The sequence below is a fragment of the Cervus elaphus genome, chromosome 14 (assembly GCF_910594005.1).
Source record: "Cervus elaphus chromosome 14, mCerEla1.1, whole genome shotgun sequence".
NCBI lineage: Eukaryota > Metazoa > Chordata > Mammalia > Artiodactyla > Cervidae > Cervus > Cervus elaphus.
In genome coordinates, this window is record NC_057828.1 from 26,198,504 (window position 1) to 26,218,741 (window position 20,238).

Genomic DNA, 20,238 nt, shown 5'->3' on the forward strand with positions numbered 1-20,238 from the left:
ATAAGAAAGTTTTAGTGTGGTGTATGTAACTACACCTTCTGTGATTCTGACATTAAATGAAAAATTTGGGTCAGTGATAATCAAGACTTCCCACTTGTCTCAGTACCAGAAAACTCAGTTTATTTTATATATTTCTACTTAAGAAATTTGAATCTGTCCTTGTACTTACTGAGATTCCTTTTAAATTTGCCAACCAGTATAGCTTTTCATAGTATTGGTATTTCTCATCTGTATGAACATGAAAGGTTTGCTGGATTTTTTTTTTTTTTTTTCTCTGTGAGTGTGAGATGATATATGCCTTGTTGGATGTTTTTTGGGAGAAACTTCCAGTACCTGTCTCTCAGCTAATCATGACTTAGTGGTATGAGTTATAAAAAGGCATCTTCCTTGGGCAGACGAATTATCCAAAGATGCTGTTTCTTCCTGTGTTAGAGCCACAGTGGGGCAAATTTTTGCCCACCTCTCTCCTGGGAATCCCTTTAAAACACAGAGACTGCATAACAGCCCAGAGGCTCCATTCATGACCCAGCTAGCCTCTCCTCTTTTCTGAGGTTAATCTGTGTGATACTCTGGTAAATTAAGTGATTTTGAGTGACATGTAGAACTAGTCTAGGCCTGTTGTGCTTGTTGGATGCAGGGTAATGTGACCCCCACTTTGTCTTTCCCAGAGGGGCCCAGAGAAAGTTGTGGAACCAAAGTCATGCTTGTTGAAACATACAGACATGCAGATGTGAAGCTGAACTGTTATTCAGATAAAAGATATGCTTGCTGATGTAATTTCTGTTACAGATTCTGCTAAATTCTGCTAATCTTGCTGATAAAGGGTTGCTTTTCCAAACAGGCATATAAAACATAATGGCAATTTTGTTTTCTTAAATCTGTGAAAATAAAAGCAAAGATTGAAATTTACTAAATGTAGCCAGTACACCATGTGTATTTTGTTGTTTTCAGAATAATTTTTATTTATGTTCATAGCTTTGCTTTTTGTTAAAAGATTTAGAAAAGAACAGATCAAGGCTTGCTTAGTTTTCATGCATTGTAGAATATTCAACATTTGGCATTACTCATTGAATGCTAGGAGCATCTCATATGCCAGTCAGTCATATCTAAGAAATAAAAATATAAAACATGGAATTAAAAGTAATCATTTTCCCCCCTTAGCACTGACAGTCAAGTAATAGTAAAAAATAGCAAAATGGCTTTCCGTGCCTTAGGTGTGCTTGTTAAGAGGCAGATTATGACAGCACATATTTGCAGTAAGGATTCATTTTAATCTCATCTCAGCCCAAAAGTGTTTGGTTAAGTCTTGCTCTGGACTTGATCTGAATTTAAGCTGGTCCTTCTTGTTTATTCTTTTCTGTATAGCCTATTAATAGGGAATATTACTTTCCTTTGCCAGCATTAGTGATAGATGAAAGTAATCTAAATTTGATACCCCAACTGTTCCAAACTTCTGAAATATAGAGGTCTTAAAAACAGTTTGGTCTTTGGCATTGTTAGCATCTTTAGTTTCAGCATTGCTCATGTAATATGCTTGTATTATTTGTATTACATATTTTAAATTAATGGAATCCAATTTAATACATTTTCATAGTTTAAGACTGTTTAGCATAGATGTTTTATTTACTTGTTCCTCTTTGGAGCATGATTCCCACCTCACATATTAGTGATTTTTTAGAGTAGGGTCTATGAACTATACTAGTGATTCCCTGGGGATCTTTTAAGCAGCTTATTACTGATGGAGAAAAAGCAGAATGATGAAGCAGTTTTATTCATAGTTGACTAACTTGAAATGTAAGATTAGTTGTTGTTTTCCCTGAAATTCCACCAAGTTTTGAAACTTGGACATGTTAGTTTATACACAGATTGACAAAGTTTGTGTTAGTTTGTCTCCGCTTACAATCATCAAGGTGCAGTTTATCTTCTGTATATTACTTATTAATTTGCATCTTTTAGTATTTTACTGTGTTGCGTTATATTTCAAAATCACAAAAGTAGCACAGTGGTTCAGAAGTCATCTGCTGAGTAGTAAAGCCTGCAATGAAAACAGAAACAAGACTACTAAAACTCATTAATAACGAGAAGTGCAGCATCCCAGTTACACAGAACAGGAATCCCTATGACAGTGATTTTGCATAAGCGGGGCAAGTATAAAAAGCTTCGATAATTGACATCTAGGAGTTAGACTTACTGAGTGCATAATTCATTTACTGCTAGTGTGTTATCTGGTGTGTAAAAACGTGGTCAAATGGTCACCTAAGCCATTTATACTTCAGCGAGTTTTCAAATGAAACCCAAAGACCTCTCTGGTAAGATAGTTAAGTTTTCCAGAATATCTTCAAAATAATCTGTATCATGTTGGTGAATTTGGTCAGTTAAAGTAGAGAGGAAGACAGAATCATGGAAGCAATTCAGAATTAACATTTGTTTTAACACATCAAAAAACCAAACTTGTATCAAGAAGAAAGCAGAAGCTCCTTGGCAGTACTCCTTAACAAATCTCCCTGTGGAACATAGGTTGGAAACCATTACTCTCACATGTGCCTGCTCTCTCACGTATTCACGTTGTAGCTGCAAAAAGCCACTTATGTGCTGAGTACTTCTGTGTACAGCTCTTTTCATGTGTGTAGGTCATTTGAAGGAAAAGTCTTGACCAGTTCTTTCGTGGATAAATGAAAACCTAAGTCATAAGAGAAGAATTAGCATTTAGCTGGTTGTAGACTGCAAAAGTTGTCTTTGAATCATTACTGAATTCACACACCTACAAGGAATGATACTGATGTGTGAATACATAGGATCATATCCAGTGCCAAGTCACTCATCTCTCATTCTCCATGAAATTTTTGGTTGGTAACATATCTCTGACCTCGATTTGATTTTAAAGGAATGCTGGAAGCAGGGACTATCATAAAATCTTCGCTATTGGGAGATGTCTCTGTAGCACAGTGTGGAGAATTGGGAAGTGTATCTTTCACACTGAAATATGATGAATTTGAGGGAGAAGGTGTTCAAACAAATTTCTTTTAAAACTTATTTTTAATTGAAGGATAATTACTTCACAATATTGTGTTAGTTTCTAAACAGGTTTCTTTTAAAAGGTGACACCAATAATGTTAATATCTAACTAAAATATCAACGGTTTAAATGTTAAAGATAACCAGATTTTCTGGAGCTGCTCTTGTTTAATCACGAGGTAGTATCTAACACTTTTGCGACCCCATGGACAGCTTCTCTGTCCATGGAATTTCCTAGGCAAGAATATTGGAGTGGGTTGCCATTTCCTTCTCCAGGGGATTTTCCCGATCCAGGGATCAGACCCGCATCTCCTGCCTTGCAGGCTGATTCTTTACTGCTGAACCACTGGGGCAACCCCTTTTTGGAAAGACCAAACTGTTTTTCAGGCAGTTCACTGACCAAAACTCTGACTTTTCTAAACCCTGTTTTAGCCCTCAGTTATTGGACAAAGAGTTCAATAACATGTTATAGGCAGGTTTAACATACAAATGTTACATGCAAATATGAAGACTACTTTCCAGAGTAAGCATATCCAAAGAGTATATTAAGAACCCATTTGCTGTTATCCTTCAGACTGAAATTTCTAGTCTTCTGACTTTTTAGTGTGATTAGATCAGTAGCCTAGAATCTGTCTGAGAGCTGTGCATAATCTTTTTAAAGAATTGCTTTTGTAAGGTTGGATGTACTAATTAATCTGAATGTCTTTAACATACCTCCCACTGCTTCCTTCGTTCCTTTCACTGGTCAATCTGGATTATAATTTAGGATTTTTTAAATTGAGTAGAAATAAGAAGGAAAAAAAAAGTAAAGCTAGAAATGGAAACTGCCTTGTGATTAAAGCTGCATGTCATTGAGTCCAATGCATGTGTTAATTAATTCTTAATTTAGCAAATATTTATTGAACGAAGATTATGTTTCCCCTTACGCTTTCCTCTGTGTTTTTTGCTCCCCTTTTTCTATTTCCTTTAAATGGAGTCATATTCCTTTTTGTTGGCCACTCAATGTTGGAGTTTCACAAGGCATGGTCCTAGGACTCTCAATGTTTTCTTCCTAGGCTGTCTCAAGGGTACCTCTGGTTTAAATGATCACCTATAAGCAAACACAGATTTATTTCTTCAACTCAGAACGCCTCCTACATTTGCTTGTAATCCCTCAAAGATAACCCAAACTTATGTCCAAAGCCGAGCTTGTGACCTCCCCCACCTTCTTGGGGTGTTGCCCGCCTGCTGCTCTTCCAGTGTCCCGTCTCAGCGAACGACACTGTCCCCAGCAGTGCAGGCCAGAAGCCTCAGAACTGTCCTTGGCTCCTCCCTCTCCCTCCTCCTCACATCTCAGTCCTGGGATTGTTCTGATTTTATTTCTTACATGTCTTTCTCATCCCGAACTTCTGGACACCGCTGCTGTTATCTCTTCCTTGGACTACCCCAATAGCCTTCCACCCAGTTTTTCTGCTCTTTGCATCCCCCCAACACCACCCCCCCACACGCATATACTCACTCACTCACTCACACTTATATATACCCTTTAAAAAGTCATCAGGGATGCAGAACCTTATTATATCGTCTTTCTATTTAAACTTTTAGATGACATTCCATTTTTTGTAGTCTGGAAATCAAGTTTATTAACATGGTGTATGGATCCTACCTTCTTTTTTCATCTCATGGTCCCCCAACTCTCCCCAGCTTCTCCCCGCTCTCTTCATCCCCTCCTCCTCCAATTCCACTGCCTTTCTTTAATCTGCTCCTGTTCATACTGGTTCAGCCATCAGGCCTTTGCAGGTTTTCACCCCACCCTATTGTTAACCTTTTACCACTCCTTCTGGACTTCCCTGATAGCTTAATTAGTAAAGAATCTGCCTGCAATGCAGGACACCCCAGTTTGATTCCTGGGTTGGGAAAATCCTCTGGAGAACGGATAGGATACTCACTCCAGTATTCTTGGGCTTCCCTTGTGACTCAGCCGGTAAAGAATCCTCCTGCAATGTGGGAGACCTGGGTTCCATCCCTGGGTTGGGAAGATCCCCTGGAAAAAACATTTCCTGGAAAAGGGAAAGGCTACCCACTCCAGTATTCTGTTCTGGAGAATTCCATGGACTACAGTCCCTGGGGTTGCAAAGAGTCGGACACAACTGAGCGATTTTCACTTCACTTAATTCTTGCTCACTTCTCACATTTCAGCCTTAGAGTAATTTCTTCGGGGAAACCTTTCCCATCTCCACAACAGGTGTTAAATCCCCCTGCCCTTCTTAAAATCAAGCGCCCAGAACCAAGAGTTATTCATAAACCATCGCTTTAGTCTTTAGCTCTTTTGCTTGAGTAGGACTATTTGGGTTTTGCTTTCGATGCTTGTGTTTCTGCCTCTGACTCTGAAGACCTCTGTTCTGATTTCTCAGTCTTGTTTGGCTGAAAAGCGTACATCTATTTCTGTATTCTCAAGAACTATGCAATATTTTCACATTTAGTTATTTTAAGAGTCATACTCCTGGCTTTTCTAAGTTGGGAAGTTTGTTGATATAGTACACTAGTCTATTTTTAATTTTTGGATGGAGACTTCAAAATATCTTTCCCATTTTTTTTTTTAATCTTTCCCATTTTAAAAAAGTTGCTTTCTCGTGATGTTTATTTATTTGACTAAAATGTTTCATTTCTAATCTTTTTTTATAAGATAAAACTACACATACAGTTGAAGCCCTGTGTGTCATTTCTTGATTCTATTCTTCTCTTTCTACCTTGAAATAACTTCTATTCTGAATTTGGTCTTTCTTATTCCCATTCATTTGTTTAAAAATTTTTCACATGTGTATCTTTACATAAAATACTATATATTATTTATTTTTAAGCTTTTTATTCTTCTGCTACTTACTTTTTTCCATTTAGTTTTATTCATGTTAGTGTGTATAGTCTAGTTCATTTATTTTCACTATTATTATATGTCATTGTACAAATAAGCCAGTTTACCCATTCTGTTAGTAGATAGCTACTAGTTAGTCCATCTTTCTGTTTATATTTAGATTGTTCCTGTTGTTTTAGTGTTTCCTTTTTTTTTCTAGTTAGCTTTTTGTTTTTGCTGTTACAGACAATGCAGCAATATTTATTGTTGTGTACATATTTTTCTAAAGAAATATAGAAGCGTATATGTCTCTCCAAGTAGAATTGCAAGGTTGAAGGGCATGCATATCCTCAAATTTATTAAATAATGTCAAATTGCTCTTAAGTGACTGCACCAATATCTACTTCTGCTAACTTTGTATGAAATTTACTTTTGCTCCACATTGTTGTCAGCACTTTGTATTATCAGATTTCTTAATTTTTCGTAATCTTGTAGAAGGTATCTTGTGTTGGTTTTCATGATTTCTGCCTAGTGAGATTGGACATTTTTTCAAATTTAATCTATTTAGTGTTTAGTATCTTCTTTCTGAAGTTATTTGACTTGATATCTCAAACAATTGTATTTACTTAACAACTTGAGCCCACAGTTGTATCCATACAAGCCCTTGGAAAGACTGTAGCACTATAAAATTAGTACCAGTTCATAAAAAAAAAAATTATCATTCATATATGAAGATAAAATTTAGGCAAAGTGGCAGAACCTATTATTTTGCATTTAATAATTGACTACAAGTTGTCAAGTTTAGAAGTAATACTAAGCATTTTATGTTTTTTAGTTAGAAATCATCTAATATATACTAATTTAAATATATTCAGATTTCTTTTTCTGAACTATTTAATGGGAAGAACTTAAGAAGTTAGCCTAAGTTTTTATACTGGTACTAGCAATAACTTCATAAAATATTTGATGTCCTAATAATAATGTCTGAAGTAAAAGAGGAATGAAATGGTAATGCTAGAAATTAAAAAGCTGGGAGTTTAATCTGTAGGGTTCTGTTAATATAGGCAAATTGTACATAAAATTCCTCAGTGACTGGTGTCTCTGAGAAAGTGTGTACAAAGCCCTTCCTCTTAGAACTGAACATCACCTGCAGGGTACAGCAGCACCTGCACTTCACGTTAATAGGCCAGTAAACTGCTGTGAAAGAAACAGTTGAATTTTTACAAGGTTTGCAGTGGAGACAAAGAAGAGCTTCTGCCCCTCCTCAAACCCAAATAAGAGCAAAATACTTGAAAGGCCAAGAAGGCTGTGTTAAAGGGCCCAAGAAGATATGAATGTCAGCCTCCTCTGATGAGCCGAGCATACTGTGACTCTGATGACAGCCCAGAAGAGCTCTCCTTGTGGGGAACAAGGTTGACCACTGCCTTTGTCGATTTCTCCATGGCCAGAGTTCTTCTCTATATGCCCAAGAACACGGAGATGATGAAGAAGTCCTTTAACACTGACAGGTCCCAGGACAGCACAGTGAGCAGGTCTGGTAGAGGTGATGATGGGCGTTTGACTGGTCCCTGACTGTGATGCTTTGAGAGTAAATAAGATGGGCATAGTCTTGGCCATGTCCACTTGACTACTAATAAATAGAATAGACTTTTCCACCATCAAAAAAGTAGTAAGCAGAAGGAATGGAAGAGGTTGGAAGGAACAGAGTGGTTCAAAGAAGAAATAAATAAGGCAAATACGTATTGATTAACACTAATCAGTTCAGTTCAGTTCATTTGCTCAGTCATGTCCGACTCTTTGTGACCCCATGAACTACAGCATACCAGGCCCCCCAGTCCATCACCAACTCCTGTAGTTCACCCAAACCCATGTTCATCGAGTTGGTGATGCCATCCAACCATCTCATTCTCTGTCGTCCCCGTCTCCTCCTGCCCTCAATCTTTCCCACCATCAGGGTCTTTTCAAATGAGTCAACTCTTCGCATCAGGTGGCCAAAGTATTGGAGTTTCAGCTTCAACATCAGTCCTTCCAATGAACACCCAGGACTGATCTCCTTTAGGATGGACTGGTTGGATCTCCTCACAGTACAAGGGACTCTCAAGAGTCCTCTCCAACACCACAGTTCAAAAGCATCAATTCTTCGGCTCTCAGCTTTCTTTATAGTCCAACTCTCACATCCATACATGACCACTGGAAAAACCATAGCCTTGACTAGACGGACCTTTGTTGGCAAAGTAATGTCTCTGCTTTTTAATATGCTGTCTGGCTTGGTCATAAGTTTCCTTCCAAGCAGTAAGCATCTTTTAATTTCATGGCTGCAGTCAATATCTGCAGTGATTTTGGAGCCCAGAAAAATAAAGTCAGCCACTGTTTCCACTGTTTCCCCAGTCTGTTTGCCATGAAGTGATGGGACCAGATGCCATGATCTTAGTTTTCTGAATGTTAAGCTTTAAGCCAACTTTTTCACTCTCCTCTTTCACTTTCATCAAGAGACTCTTTAGTTCTTCACTGGAGTTTGCCTAATCCTGATCCTTACCTCTAACCAGGAAGGACTGAACTGAAAAGTGAACACCTCTCCACAGAACTGAGGCTTGTTCACTAACCTCAGTTATCTAAAACAGTCAAGAATCAAGGAGGAAACCGTAAAAGCCTCTGAACAACCAGAACAGCTGTCACAAAGTCCAGACAGTGAAGTCCCTGCCCTTCAGTCATAGACCCATCCATCTCAAGCCTTCTCTCAGCATTTACTCTCTAATTCAATACCCAGTCTTAAAACCCTGGCCTTAATTCCCAGCCAACAGAAAAGTTGAAACAATAGTTTGGAAGGTATTAGTGAATCCAGAGCTCTCCTGCTAAATTTGTGTATGCCAGGAACATCATGATGTCACAGTTTTAAGAGGAAAACTTGGACTAGAAATTAGAATCAGAAAGTCAAATAATAATGTGAGATTATTTAATATGTTCATGAACTTCTGTTTTTTTCCTGGTTAATTCCTATGTGCGTTTTAATCACACTGAAATTTTAAAATTGGGGGAAGCTCATATAAATGTTGGTCTAAAACAATGGAAAACGTGTTGCCCTGACTTGGCCTGGATATATGATGGTTAGTTCGCTCAGTCATGTCCGATTCTTTGCAACTTCACGGACTGTATAGCCCACCAGGCTCCTCTATGGGTCCATGGTGTTTTGCAGGCAAGAATACTGATTGTTGTCGTTCTCTCTTTCCTGTCTGACTCTTTGAGACCCCATGTACTGCAGCATGCTAGGCCTTCCTGTCCTCCACTTTCTCCTGGAGTTTGTTCAAACTCATGTCCATTGAGTTGGCAATGCCATCCAGCCATGTCTTCCTCTGTTGCTTCCTTCTCCTCCCACCTTCAATCTTTCCTAGTATCAGAGTCTCTTCCAGTGAATCAGTTCTTCACGTCGGGTGGCCAAAGTATTGGTGCTTCTGCTTCAGCATCAGTCCTTTCAATGAATCTTCAGGACTGATTTCCTTTAGGATTGACTGGTTGGATCTCCTTGCAGTCCAAGGGACTCTCAAGAGTCTTCTCCAACACCACAGATCAAAAGCATCAATTTTTCAGTGCTCAGCCTTCTTTATGGTTCAACTCTCACATCTGTACATGACTGCTGGGAAAAACCATAGTTTTGACTAGTGGGTTGCCATTTCCTTCTCCAGGGGGTCTTCCCAACCCAGGGATCGAACCCACATCTCCTGTGTCTCTTGTAGTACACAGGCATGCAGTGATTTTTACATTTCTCCATGTCAGGGTAACCTTCTTAAGTTGGTCTAAATGTTCAACTCTCCTTTCTCCCTCACCTCTCTCTCTCCCCCTTTACTAAGGAAGAGCAAGCATGGATAAGATAGGCATCTTTGCTAGTAAGGATGTGTTCTGGGTGAAAAAATCACATATGCATAAGGAACTCACTGTCTCTCCCTCTTCTGCTCCCTTTGACTCAAGTGACTGGTGCAGAAGACTTTGACATTGTTCAGTCTCTCCTCTGTGCGGCCAACTGGAATATTAGAGTTTAAGAAGGGATTATGGGGAGTCATGTAGAAGAGACATCATAAACCTTTACTGAATCCATGTGCTATTACTGTTAAGTTGACCCAAATTCTCTAGGTTTGGAAGGTTGATGACAAATCTAGCTGACAATTTAAGTGTTTCTTTAGGAATAAGGGTGATTGGCAGGGCATGATTCTGGAACTTCATTGTTCCAAGTCAATTAAGCACTTAAAAGCCCCGTCATCACTTCTTCCAGCAGCAGCTGCTCTTCTGTCCACCACTGCCTGTCACTTTAAGCCAGCACATACCCAGCTTATACACACATTTATGCTGTTGCTTGTTTTTGTTTTTTTCCTCACTTCTTGTCAAAAACTACTAAAGGATAAAATAGATAACCAACAAGGACTGACTGTATAGCACAGAGAACTATACTCGATATCTTGTAATAACCTATAATGGAAAAGAGTCTAAAAAAGAACATATAGCATATAGGATATATATATGTGTAACTGAATCACTGCTGTACACCTGAAAAAAAAAGAAGAAAAAAAAAGAAATCCACCTGAAAAAGAGGAAACTATGCATAGAACGATATATTCTAGACATCTTTGAGATATAGGAACCCAATGGCTGTATATTATTGCTCTAACTGGGATAAATTAAAACAACAGATACCACTTCACACCCATTGCATTGCATGTGTGTGCTCAGGCGTGTCCAACTCTGTGACCCTATGAGCTACAACCTGCCAGGCTCCTCTGTCCATGAGATTTCCCAGGCAAGAATACTGGAGTGAGTTGCCGTTTCCTTCTCCAGGGGATCTTCCTGAGCCAGAGGTCAAACCCAGGTCTCCTGCATCTCCTGCATTGCAGGTGGATTCTTTACCTCTTGAGCCATTGGGGCTTCCTGCACTCCTTTAAAATGGTGAAAGTCCAGAACAGTGACAACACTGAATGGGGGCAAGGATGTGAAACAACAGGAACTCTCAGCCGCTGATGGGGATGCAGAATGGTGCAGCCACTTTGGAGGGTAGTTTGCTGGATTCTTACAAAACTAAACATACTCCACTGTACCACTCAGCAATCATCCTCTTTGATATTTACCCAAGTGAATTGAAAATTTATGTCCACACAAAAGCTTAATGGTTTATATACCTTTATTCATAATTGCTTATAGTGTGATCAACCAGTAGAGATAACTAAAGAGTCAGGCCCCCCACCTCCTGAGAATGTTGTTTTTGGATAAAAATCATAAGAATGTACGTTTAGTTTCATTTCCATAGTATTTTTCTTTTATTCCTAGTAGTGAGTATTTGATTGTTTTTTTATTGTATATGGTATATTCACACACACACACAGAACCATTTGAGTTCAATTAATTAACATTGTCCTAGAAGCCAAGTCTTAGTAGAATTGGCATTGTGAAATAAATCTCTTATTTGACCAGAATCCTGTAGTGTCTTATAAGAAGATAAATTTCTTCAAACAGATGTTTTGATTGGTCCTCTGCTTGAGTGTTCTTTTTTAGCAGAAATGTTTCCTGTTTTCTTTCACAGTTGTTTCGAGAAGTACGAATAATGAAGATATTGAATCACCCTAACATAGGTATGAAATTTATATTTCACAATTAATGATAAAATATTTTCCTTAAATACTATTGAGGCTATTTGAAATGATACAGTTTTAAGGATGTTCTATATAAAAAGAAGAAAAGTGATAACCTAAATGATAATCTCAGAAAGTGTTACTTTGGGTAAAAATATTATAAAGAAGTTAACTGAAGGCTACAAATTGTATTTTTCTACTACCTTGCTATCTTCTACTCTTCACTAAAATAATACATTTGACTTGGAGTTGCTATATACAGATGTTTCTTGTATCTCCTTACTAAATCTCTCTAAATAGAGATTGCATGCCAATTAGGTATTGATAAGAAATAATTCCAGATATTTTGGCAATATGGACTTGGGTTTGTTCATAGTCTATAGGCAAAATAACTAGTTTGAATTTTAAAGGAAATAAAGATTTTATTTCAATTTTAGTGAACTTATTTTCATAAGTTCTATTTTCCCCCATATTTACAGATAAATTTATTTGTAAATTAATTTACATACTACTCAAAGTCATTGGATTATAAGAAGTAAAAAAGCAATTCTCCTTTTAATCTGTTTATTCTTGAAATGTGTTTCTTATGCACTAAAAAAATCTTGTATATTAGAGATACAAATGTAATTCCCTGTGCTATATAATTTCAACTACATAAGTCTGATAATTTAGTAGATTTTAATCAGAAACTTAAAATATCACATAATTATAAAATTTTTTATTTCTGTACCAAAGATTATTTAACATTTTTGATTGAATCATTATGATAATAGTATCTTTTTAAGCTTTCACTAAAATTTTCTTATTCTAAGATTTTCCTTTTTATTACCTTATTCTAATTTGTAAGGGGATAAGGTTTTTAATCCTAGAAACTTAACTCTCTTTTGAGCCAACAGTTGGTTCCAAATCATTTTGTGATAGTTATCTTCCATGGTAGTAATAATCCTTGGGAAAAGTTTTAAACTTTAAATTATAAGTAGTAATTTTTATTAGTAAATGCTCAACTTTTCCTTTGGTTTAGTGTTACCTTAAATTTTCTTAAAGCATATGTAGTATGCTCACAATTACAGAGTTATATCTCTAATTTCTTTTTTCAGTAAAATTGTTTGAAGTTATTGAAACAGAGAAGACTCTCTATTTAGTCATGGAATACGCGAGTGGGGGTAAGGATGAGGGGAATGAAAAGTTATCTTTGATGAGACATGTAGAATTATTAATACCTGAAAGCTCATTATAATATCTATGTCTTTATTGTTGTTAATGAATCTGTAGAATTTTATGAAAATGCCTTTCAATGGTGTCTTTAGGAAAATTCAGTGTTTGGTTTCAAGACCTGTTGATCCTACATTTAAAAATTGGACTTTGGCTTATTTAAAAATTATTTAAGGACGTTTTTCAAAATTAAATTTGCATTGTTACCTATGAATGTTTCACCACTCATCTTAATATTATATTATTATTATTATCTTCTAATACTATTTTCTCTTGGCTATAAATAGGAAATCTCAAACCCAGAATGTTTTTAGTAATGTTTATAGCCTGTTCTAGGTCACATTTTTGTTTCACTGATCACGTATTACAGATTCTCACTATACATACATCTTCAAGATAATCTATAAAATGTTTCAATTTAAACAAGTATTGATGTATATATTTCATAAATTAGAATACTGAGTTGACAGGGAAATGGTAAGATACACTTCTAGTAGAATACAATGTTTATTTTGACTGTCTAGCATCAAAAATAGGATTTATTTTTAAACACTGATATAGAAAATCATTTTCATTTCCTGCACTTTCCTCAAATGAGAGATACATTGCCATAGAATCACAATTCTTTTAGGCATAAGCCTTAACTTTTTCAGAAAGAGGTTTAAAATTTATGAAGTTAAATAATTTAATAAGTAAAAGAGGATCTTGAAGGTTTTAAGGACTCATAGAATTTAAGCAATTAAAGAAGGAGGGCATTGGAAATTATTTAAACCAACTTGTCTAATTAACCTTTTTTTTGCTAATCAATAGGAAAACAGTGTTGAGTCTAGTTTTGAGTCCTTTTAGCTAAAAAAGGATGTAGATTTTTATGATGTTCTGATTTTCTGTAACTTGAATAAAGACGATTTATTTTAGTCTACAACATCTAGGCTATGTATTTTTAAACTGTCTCTTAGGTTTTTTAAAAAAATTACTACAAATATTAAATATTTTAATTTTTTTTTTAGAATTTTAATAGATTTGGGTTTTTGCATCACTTTTTTAAAACCCTAAAAATACTTCATGTAAGTTTTTTACTTAACCCCAAAACCTAAATCATTAATGTTTTTTATTATCATTAGATTTTAAAAAATATTAATAGTCATGCAAACTTGCATAAAATGTTAGTCTATAATAAAATTAATGAACCTTCAAATACCACATAATGAATTCTTTCTTCACTTAACTCTTCTTTAGTTTAAAGGAAAATGAACAGTTCATCAGTATGGGAATCCTGTGTGTTTATAGTTCAGTTAAACTTTTTTTAGTGATCTAAAGTCTCAAGAGAAGGGCTAGACATGACTTTAATATGAGAACTCATGGACAGCTACAGATCTCTGGGCGTTGTTCTGTTTTTATGAAGGCCCACCGCAAGGCTGGGTTAGTGCTAATGAGGTACTGCTTTAGCAGTTAATGGTAAGTACAGTCAGCTCTATTGGTGCTGATGAACGGGAGCAAGAGCTGGAGTGATAGACAGCACCCGGGGGCCTCACTGCTCTCCTTCAGTAGCACTGGGGGGCAGTGGGGTGTAGGGTAGGCTAGAGGGGTGTGTACTTTAGCTCATCCCGAACCAGGTGGTCTCTTACTTAATTCTGATTCCTGGTGATAGGTTTCCTTTGAGTCTTGCCAGTCAGTGATCCTGTAACAAAACCATCACAGTTCCGTAGCAGTAAATCTAGAATCGACCTCTTCTTTTACCTTTTAAACCCATAAATGACAAGGTGACTCTGGTAAATAAAACAATATGTTTCCTCTAAAATTTATAGATATTTTAGGATTGAATCAGACATGCACACTGGAAACTTAGCATGAAAAACGGCCTCTTTGAGGAGTACATCTCTTGACTCTGGTTCATTCCTGGGGCAAAAGATCTTCAGTGATTAGAAGGGCAGGCAGCTCCTATATGAACCATGTTTTGTTCAAGGGAACCTATTAAAAGTAGGCATCAGGGCTAATCCACAATGGTGTGTTTATTTCTCCTGTTGTTCATGCAAACATTGTTTATTAAATGTTTACTACATACTAGGTGGTATTCGAGGTGTGAGCAACACATGGATGAACAGATACAAGGTCATTGCCATCAAAAAGATGACATTCTAGTTGGGGAAGCGTATCATAAACAAGTAATATATAATCAGTAAAGGACTGGGTCATGTAAACATCTGGGGTATGAACGTTCCAGGCAGAACTTAAGGGCAGTCCAGGTACTTGAACCCCTGCCGTATATATTATATCTTTCCCAGCCTAAATTCGCATATCTAGAGTTAACTGCTATGATGGGTCAGCTAGAGCATCTATTCATTTCTCTGTTTTTATCATCCCATTTAATCATTTAAGTATGCTTTATATAATCTGCTAACATTGTAGATGTATTAGTTTCATCTGACATACATACATCATTGCATTTTGATTTTTAACATTTTACTTATGTCCTAGGATTGATATTGCATATATGTATATGTAATATATCTGTATACCTAGATACAAATATATAATTTATTGAGTGCTTACTATATGCCAGTCACTGTGCTAAGCACGTGCATTATTTCATTAATCCTCACAACAGCCATGTGAGATAGGCAATATGGAGAAAAGGGGTCTTAACATAGTTAAGAAATCTTCCTAATATCTCTCCGTAGCAACTAAGGGCTAAATCAGGATTCATACCAAAATTAGTCTGATTCTAAAACCTGAGTTTTTAACCACTTTGCTGTACTTTATAAGAACTCTTTAAGCCACTTGGTGAGTTTTAGTATACATGTTTGTCTATATGGTACCAATTATAAGGATATAAAATTTTAATCCCTTACACTGAAGTATTTTATCTTTCATAATGTAACTGAACATTAGGTTTATTATTATTAATTAGAGAAAAATGAAAAAAACTTACATGTAAAGGATCTATTAGAAAATTTTTAGTTTCTAGTATCTTTAAATTATTTCAACAAATTTGTATTGTCTATCCACTTTGTGTCCTGTCATGGGGATGGTCATGCAGGTAAAGTATGGGTGTGATGGCAGCATTCACGAAGGTTGCAGCTCCTCTAGGGTAACAGGAGATGCACACAGGGTGGTTTCATTCTGTATAGTAAGGAGTTAAGTACCAGTGCAGGTGAAATGAGTATCATGAGAATGAACGTGATCAAAATATGAAGGATAAGAATGAAATCATTGTGGATGGAGATAGATGGGATTTGACCAAGATTATATGATCAGTAGACTTTAAGAGAGTGAGCCAACATAATATGGCTTTTGGTATTTTATTTGAAATGTAAGCCCCAAATACAGAGCCAAATGTAATTTTTGGTTGCCCGTGCTGTGGCTTCCCTTTATTTGAATGGATAATAAAGAGTTGACTGTATTTTCACATAGTACTGGAAAGAAGAAAGAAAGTTTTCTTAATGTTTTTATGATTTTTTTATTAAAGGAGTTTTGCTGATTCATAAGCTGCTACCAATATTCGGTTTTATATGTCTTTTTCCCTTTTTTTCTATCATGTAATAGGTTTTAATTTATATAGAACTATCAGAAAAGTGTGGGCCAAAAGCTTCTTTAAAAACAAGGCAAAAACTTGACATTGCATATATTGTTAACTGAAAATCTGTGTATATTTTACTGCCTGCTTTACCTTTCTGATTCAGGTGAAGTATTTGATTACTTAGTTGCCCATGGAAGAATGAAAGAAAAAGAGGCCCGTGCAAAATTTAGGCAGGTATGGAAAGTAGTTTTCAACTTTTATTTGCTGATATTTTTAGTGATGTACAATGGACAGTATCACAAACCAGAATTCAGAGTACATGGTACTTTAAAAAGAAAAATTCATACTTTCTTTTTTAAGATGGAAAACTGAAAAAGAAATTTGTAAAGTAGTTATAATTGGTTATTTTCAGATCATCATAAATAGTAAAATGTTTATAGTTGAGACTCTTATTAATAACTCTTTGATAGTCTTGGAAGTAGAGACCTAGAGTGAGATAGAAAATAAATACTTAAACATTTATCCAGGAATTATTATTTAGTATTATTAGCTTTATGTGTACAACATAACTGTGTACTGTTTAAAAAGGTTTTTGTATTTTTTTAAGTAATTAAAGATATCTTGCTTTTGGAACTCCTATTTTTGTAGGTTTAAAGACTATGATCAATTTTATTTAGTCGAGTAGGGAAGGAACCTTGCCAGTGTGAAGAATATGGTAAGATATTGGTATTTCCAGGTGGACTTGATTATGATTTGTTACATAAATGATAAAGTAAGAAAAAGCAATTTAAGTTCATCTAAGCTTTTGTTTCTAATTTTTAGGAATGAAGTAATTAAAATTAGCACACTTTAAAAATTACTGTAGCAATGTCAGATTAATAAATTGTAAATTGTTCATAAAATTTACTGAAGTAAAGTTTCAACAGATAACTTACTATATGCCAAACTTTGCCTTAGTGAATTTAAAATATTCATTTAAAAATAGTTCAGTATCTCTTCTGTAAGCGTGATTCTGCAATTAAAGTGATCCTGTAATCAGTAAGATTGGGTCATACTAATATGAAATGTTCCACTGTGAGATTTTTGCATATATGTTAACATGTAAACAATTATAGAAGTCCTGAAGAAGACGGGAGGAAAATACCTTTTTGACTATTTCTTTGACATAGCACTCTCTGAATTGATCATGGAGTGAGTTTATTTTGGGAAACATCTATTGTTAATATCTGACAGAATCATTACTTTTTGGAACACAATATATAAAATGCTTTAGACCAAAGATATATACAGCCATTCATTATATTTGAAATGGATCTTAGAAGCATTTGACTTAAAATAGCTGAATCTAAAGACAGGTGGTAATGAGGAAGCAACATTGAGAAGCGAACAGCGATCAGCCACATACTGTTAAATTCTTTTCTATGCTGGGTTGCAAGTCCAGGTTTACTTAAGTAAAGAACCACAATCATCACTTCAAATGTCGTTGTTCTCTCCATCTCAGTCACTCTAGCTTTAGTAGCCAACTAGGAAGAAAATTCCAATTGACATTAGATATTTCCATTGAAATCTAAATCGGTATTTGAAGGACTGTCACTGCTTACTCTTCTTTTTAGTTGGTTGGTTTTATTTATTTATTTATTATTAAAAACACACTGGTCGAAAATTTTACTAGGTACTATATGGAATTAGAGAATGTGAAAAAGCCTGTTGTTTTAAAGAGCTTACTCCTCTTTACTGACAGGTGTAAGCAGGATAGGAGGCTGGGACACAGATATTTTCATAAAGATCCAAGTAATTATTAAGTGGCTCTTTTTTTTTTTAATGCAATCTGGATTACTTTGAAATGAGATCAGAGGTTGAATATGAAATGAATTCTATTTAAAATGTAAAACAATGGAAGTTTAAAAAATAATTCTCTATTATAAATATTAAATATATTTTACTATCTATATGTGTTCCCCCCAAATTAAATAGGTAACCAACTCACATTTTTAAAAACAATGAAAACACACACACAATTTTGTAGTTATTTGTCAAAAAGTTGTTTTTGTTTTTATATTTATTTTTGCCAAGTTTATTTTTCTTTATAGGTTTAATTAAAACTCTAGTTAATGTATATTTATTTTATTTTTATTTGCTCTGTATTTCGTGCAATTACTTTTAAGAGTTTAACAGTGAGGGGGAACATACTATATTAGTAAGGGTGTATACACACCTATACATGTATGTCCTTGACTCTACCATGAAGTATAGCAAAAATACTACGACAGTTGAGGACCAATTTAGCAGCGATTGCTCCTACAGTACCTCTGCATTCCCTTAAGAGTTGAAGGCCTACAAGAAAATCACAATGTTGATTTAGCCTTCCCAATATCAAAGCTACGACTTGAAGCTTGGGAATTCCTGACCCACTTATAAATAATTGCAAAGCAAACCCCACAATTGCACCTCATGGCAAAACGTTGACATGTCTTATTTTAGGGTCAGTGCGGGACTGATTGTCAGTCATGTTTTTGAGATCTGTAACAAAAGGATCATAAAGAAGTTCGTACATTGCATTTGTGGAGGTACAGAAGGTTTTGAGATGGGAAGGTCTGGCCATAGATTAATGCAGTAAAACTTGGATTTGTGGATGGGGATTCTTAATGTGAGTGAGTCAGAAGCCAGAGCTTCTTTCATTGTAGAAATTGTATCCTACTAGATCAGTGTGGTGGTATTATAAATTATCTTTCCCTTCTTAAGTCTTTAAGACGCAGGAGATTGTTATTCCAGAAGTGCCTATAGAACTACTTTCATAGAAACTATCCTAAGGTGAAGTTCATGTTTGGTAACCAAATCATTCTCTGTAGCATGCCTTCTTTGCTGTATCAAGAGAAGGTGACTTGAAAAACATAATGCTATCAGCACAGTTCTGTCATCTGTGATATAAAAATAGCCTTATAGTATGAATGTCCTATGGCCTATATGATATAGTCAGTAAGTTGAATTAATATTTACATATAAATGCATATCTTAACTAATGAACATATTTTGGTGAAAATTGGATATTACAATTTGAAGCATATTGCTTAAGAAAATGAATGCTGCATATTACTTGTAGGGTTCTGCTGTATTTGGGGGACTCACACTTCAAATTGATTATGATCATTCACAGTTGTTCTGCTCAAAAATATTTCATGGTTCTGTAGCACCTGCTTAGTTTGGAATTCAGAGACTTTTACCAACTTGTCTATCGAGGTTTAACTCCCAGTATTAGCATCTTCCAACCTACTTTTCAGATACATTGTGTTGCCTCCACAGTAGGCATTTCACCCCCTTACCCCCTACATCCCCATCTCCAAGCCTCCACATTTTAAAATATTTGTCCTTCATGTTGGCTTAGATCAAATGTTAGTATCACCAATCAATTGGAAATTATTCTTTATTTTTATGATTCCCTTGCTTCTTTGTACCTCTGCTTCTATGATTCTGCCTTGTTATATATATAGTTACTCATATACATATTTTTTCCTCCTAATCAGACTGTAAACTCCTTAAGGGCAGGGTGCACATATAGTGTTCATTTTTGTGTTCCCCTTGCAACTAGCACATTTTCTTGCACATAGCAGGTACTCAATAAACTGTTGGATCAAACTGAGTTTAATAGAATTACATCTTACTCATTGTATGTTGATTTTGTTTTGAATTCATGTCTTCTCTGTCTTTGAACCATTTTAATATGCGTTAGAATAATTTTATAATACTGAAATATCAGCTTCACTTGTACTACTTCAAAGTTTGTTTTTTTTTCCTAACCAATATCCTATTAGCGTGGTCATACTTCACATCACCCTTAGACTTTAAAAATCTCATTTCTGTTCCCATTTGTAAATGCCTAACCAATACTCAACATTCAGACCGTGTTTACATTTAACTGACTCCACAGACCTGAATGTTCTGCTGCGCTAAAATGACCATACATATATGTATAAAGTAACTCTTACCTGATTGCTATCAGATAGTTTCCATTTCTGTATTTTATGTAATAAAAGTATATAACTATCATAGAATTGC

General features: G+C 35.5%; 1 protein-coding gene across 5 annotated transcripts in view; it reads left to right on the forward strand.

Moving 5' to 3' along the window:
• The window catches only part of MARK1 (microtubule affinity regulating kinase 1), a 139,475-nt gene that overhangs the window by 73,834 nt on the left and 45,403 nt on the right, over positions 1 to 20,238 (forward strand). For all 5 annotated transcript variants that reach the window (XM_043922801.1, XM_043922802.1, XM_043922803.1 and 2 more), the window contains exons 4-6: positions 11,408 to 11,456; positions 12,554 to 12,619; positions 16,349 to 16,419. In XM_043922801.1, the coding sequence (XP_043778736.1) occupies positions 11,408 to 11,456; positions 12,554 to 12,619; positions 16,349 to 16,419 (186 nt within the window). The remainder of the gene's footprint in view (positions 1 to 11,407; positions 11,457 to 12,553; positions 12,620 to 16,348; positions 16,420 to 20,238) is intronic.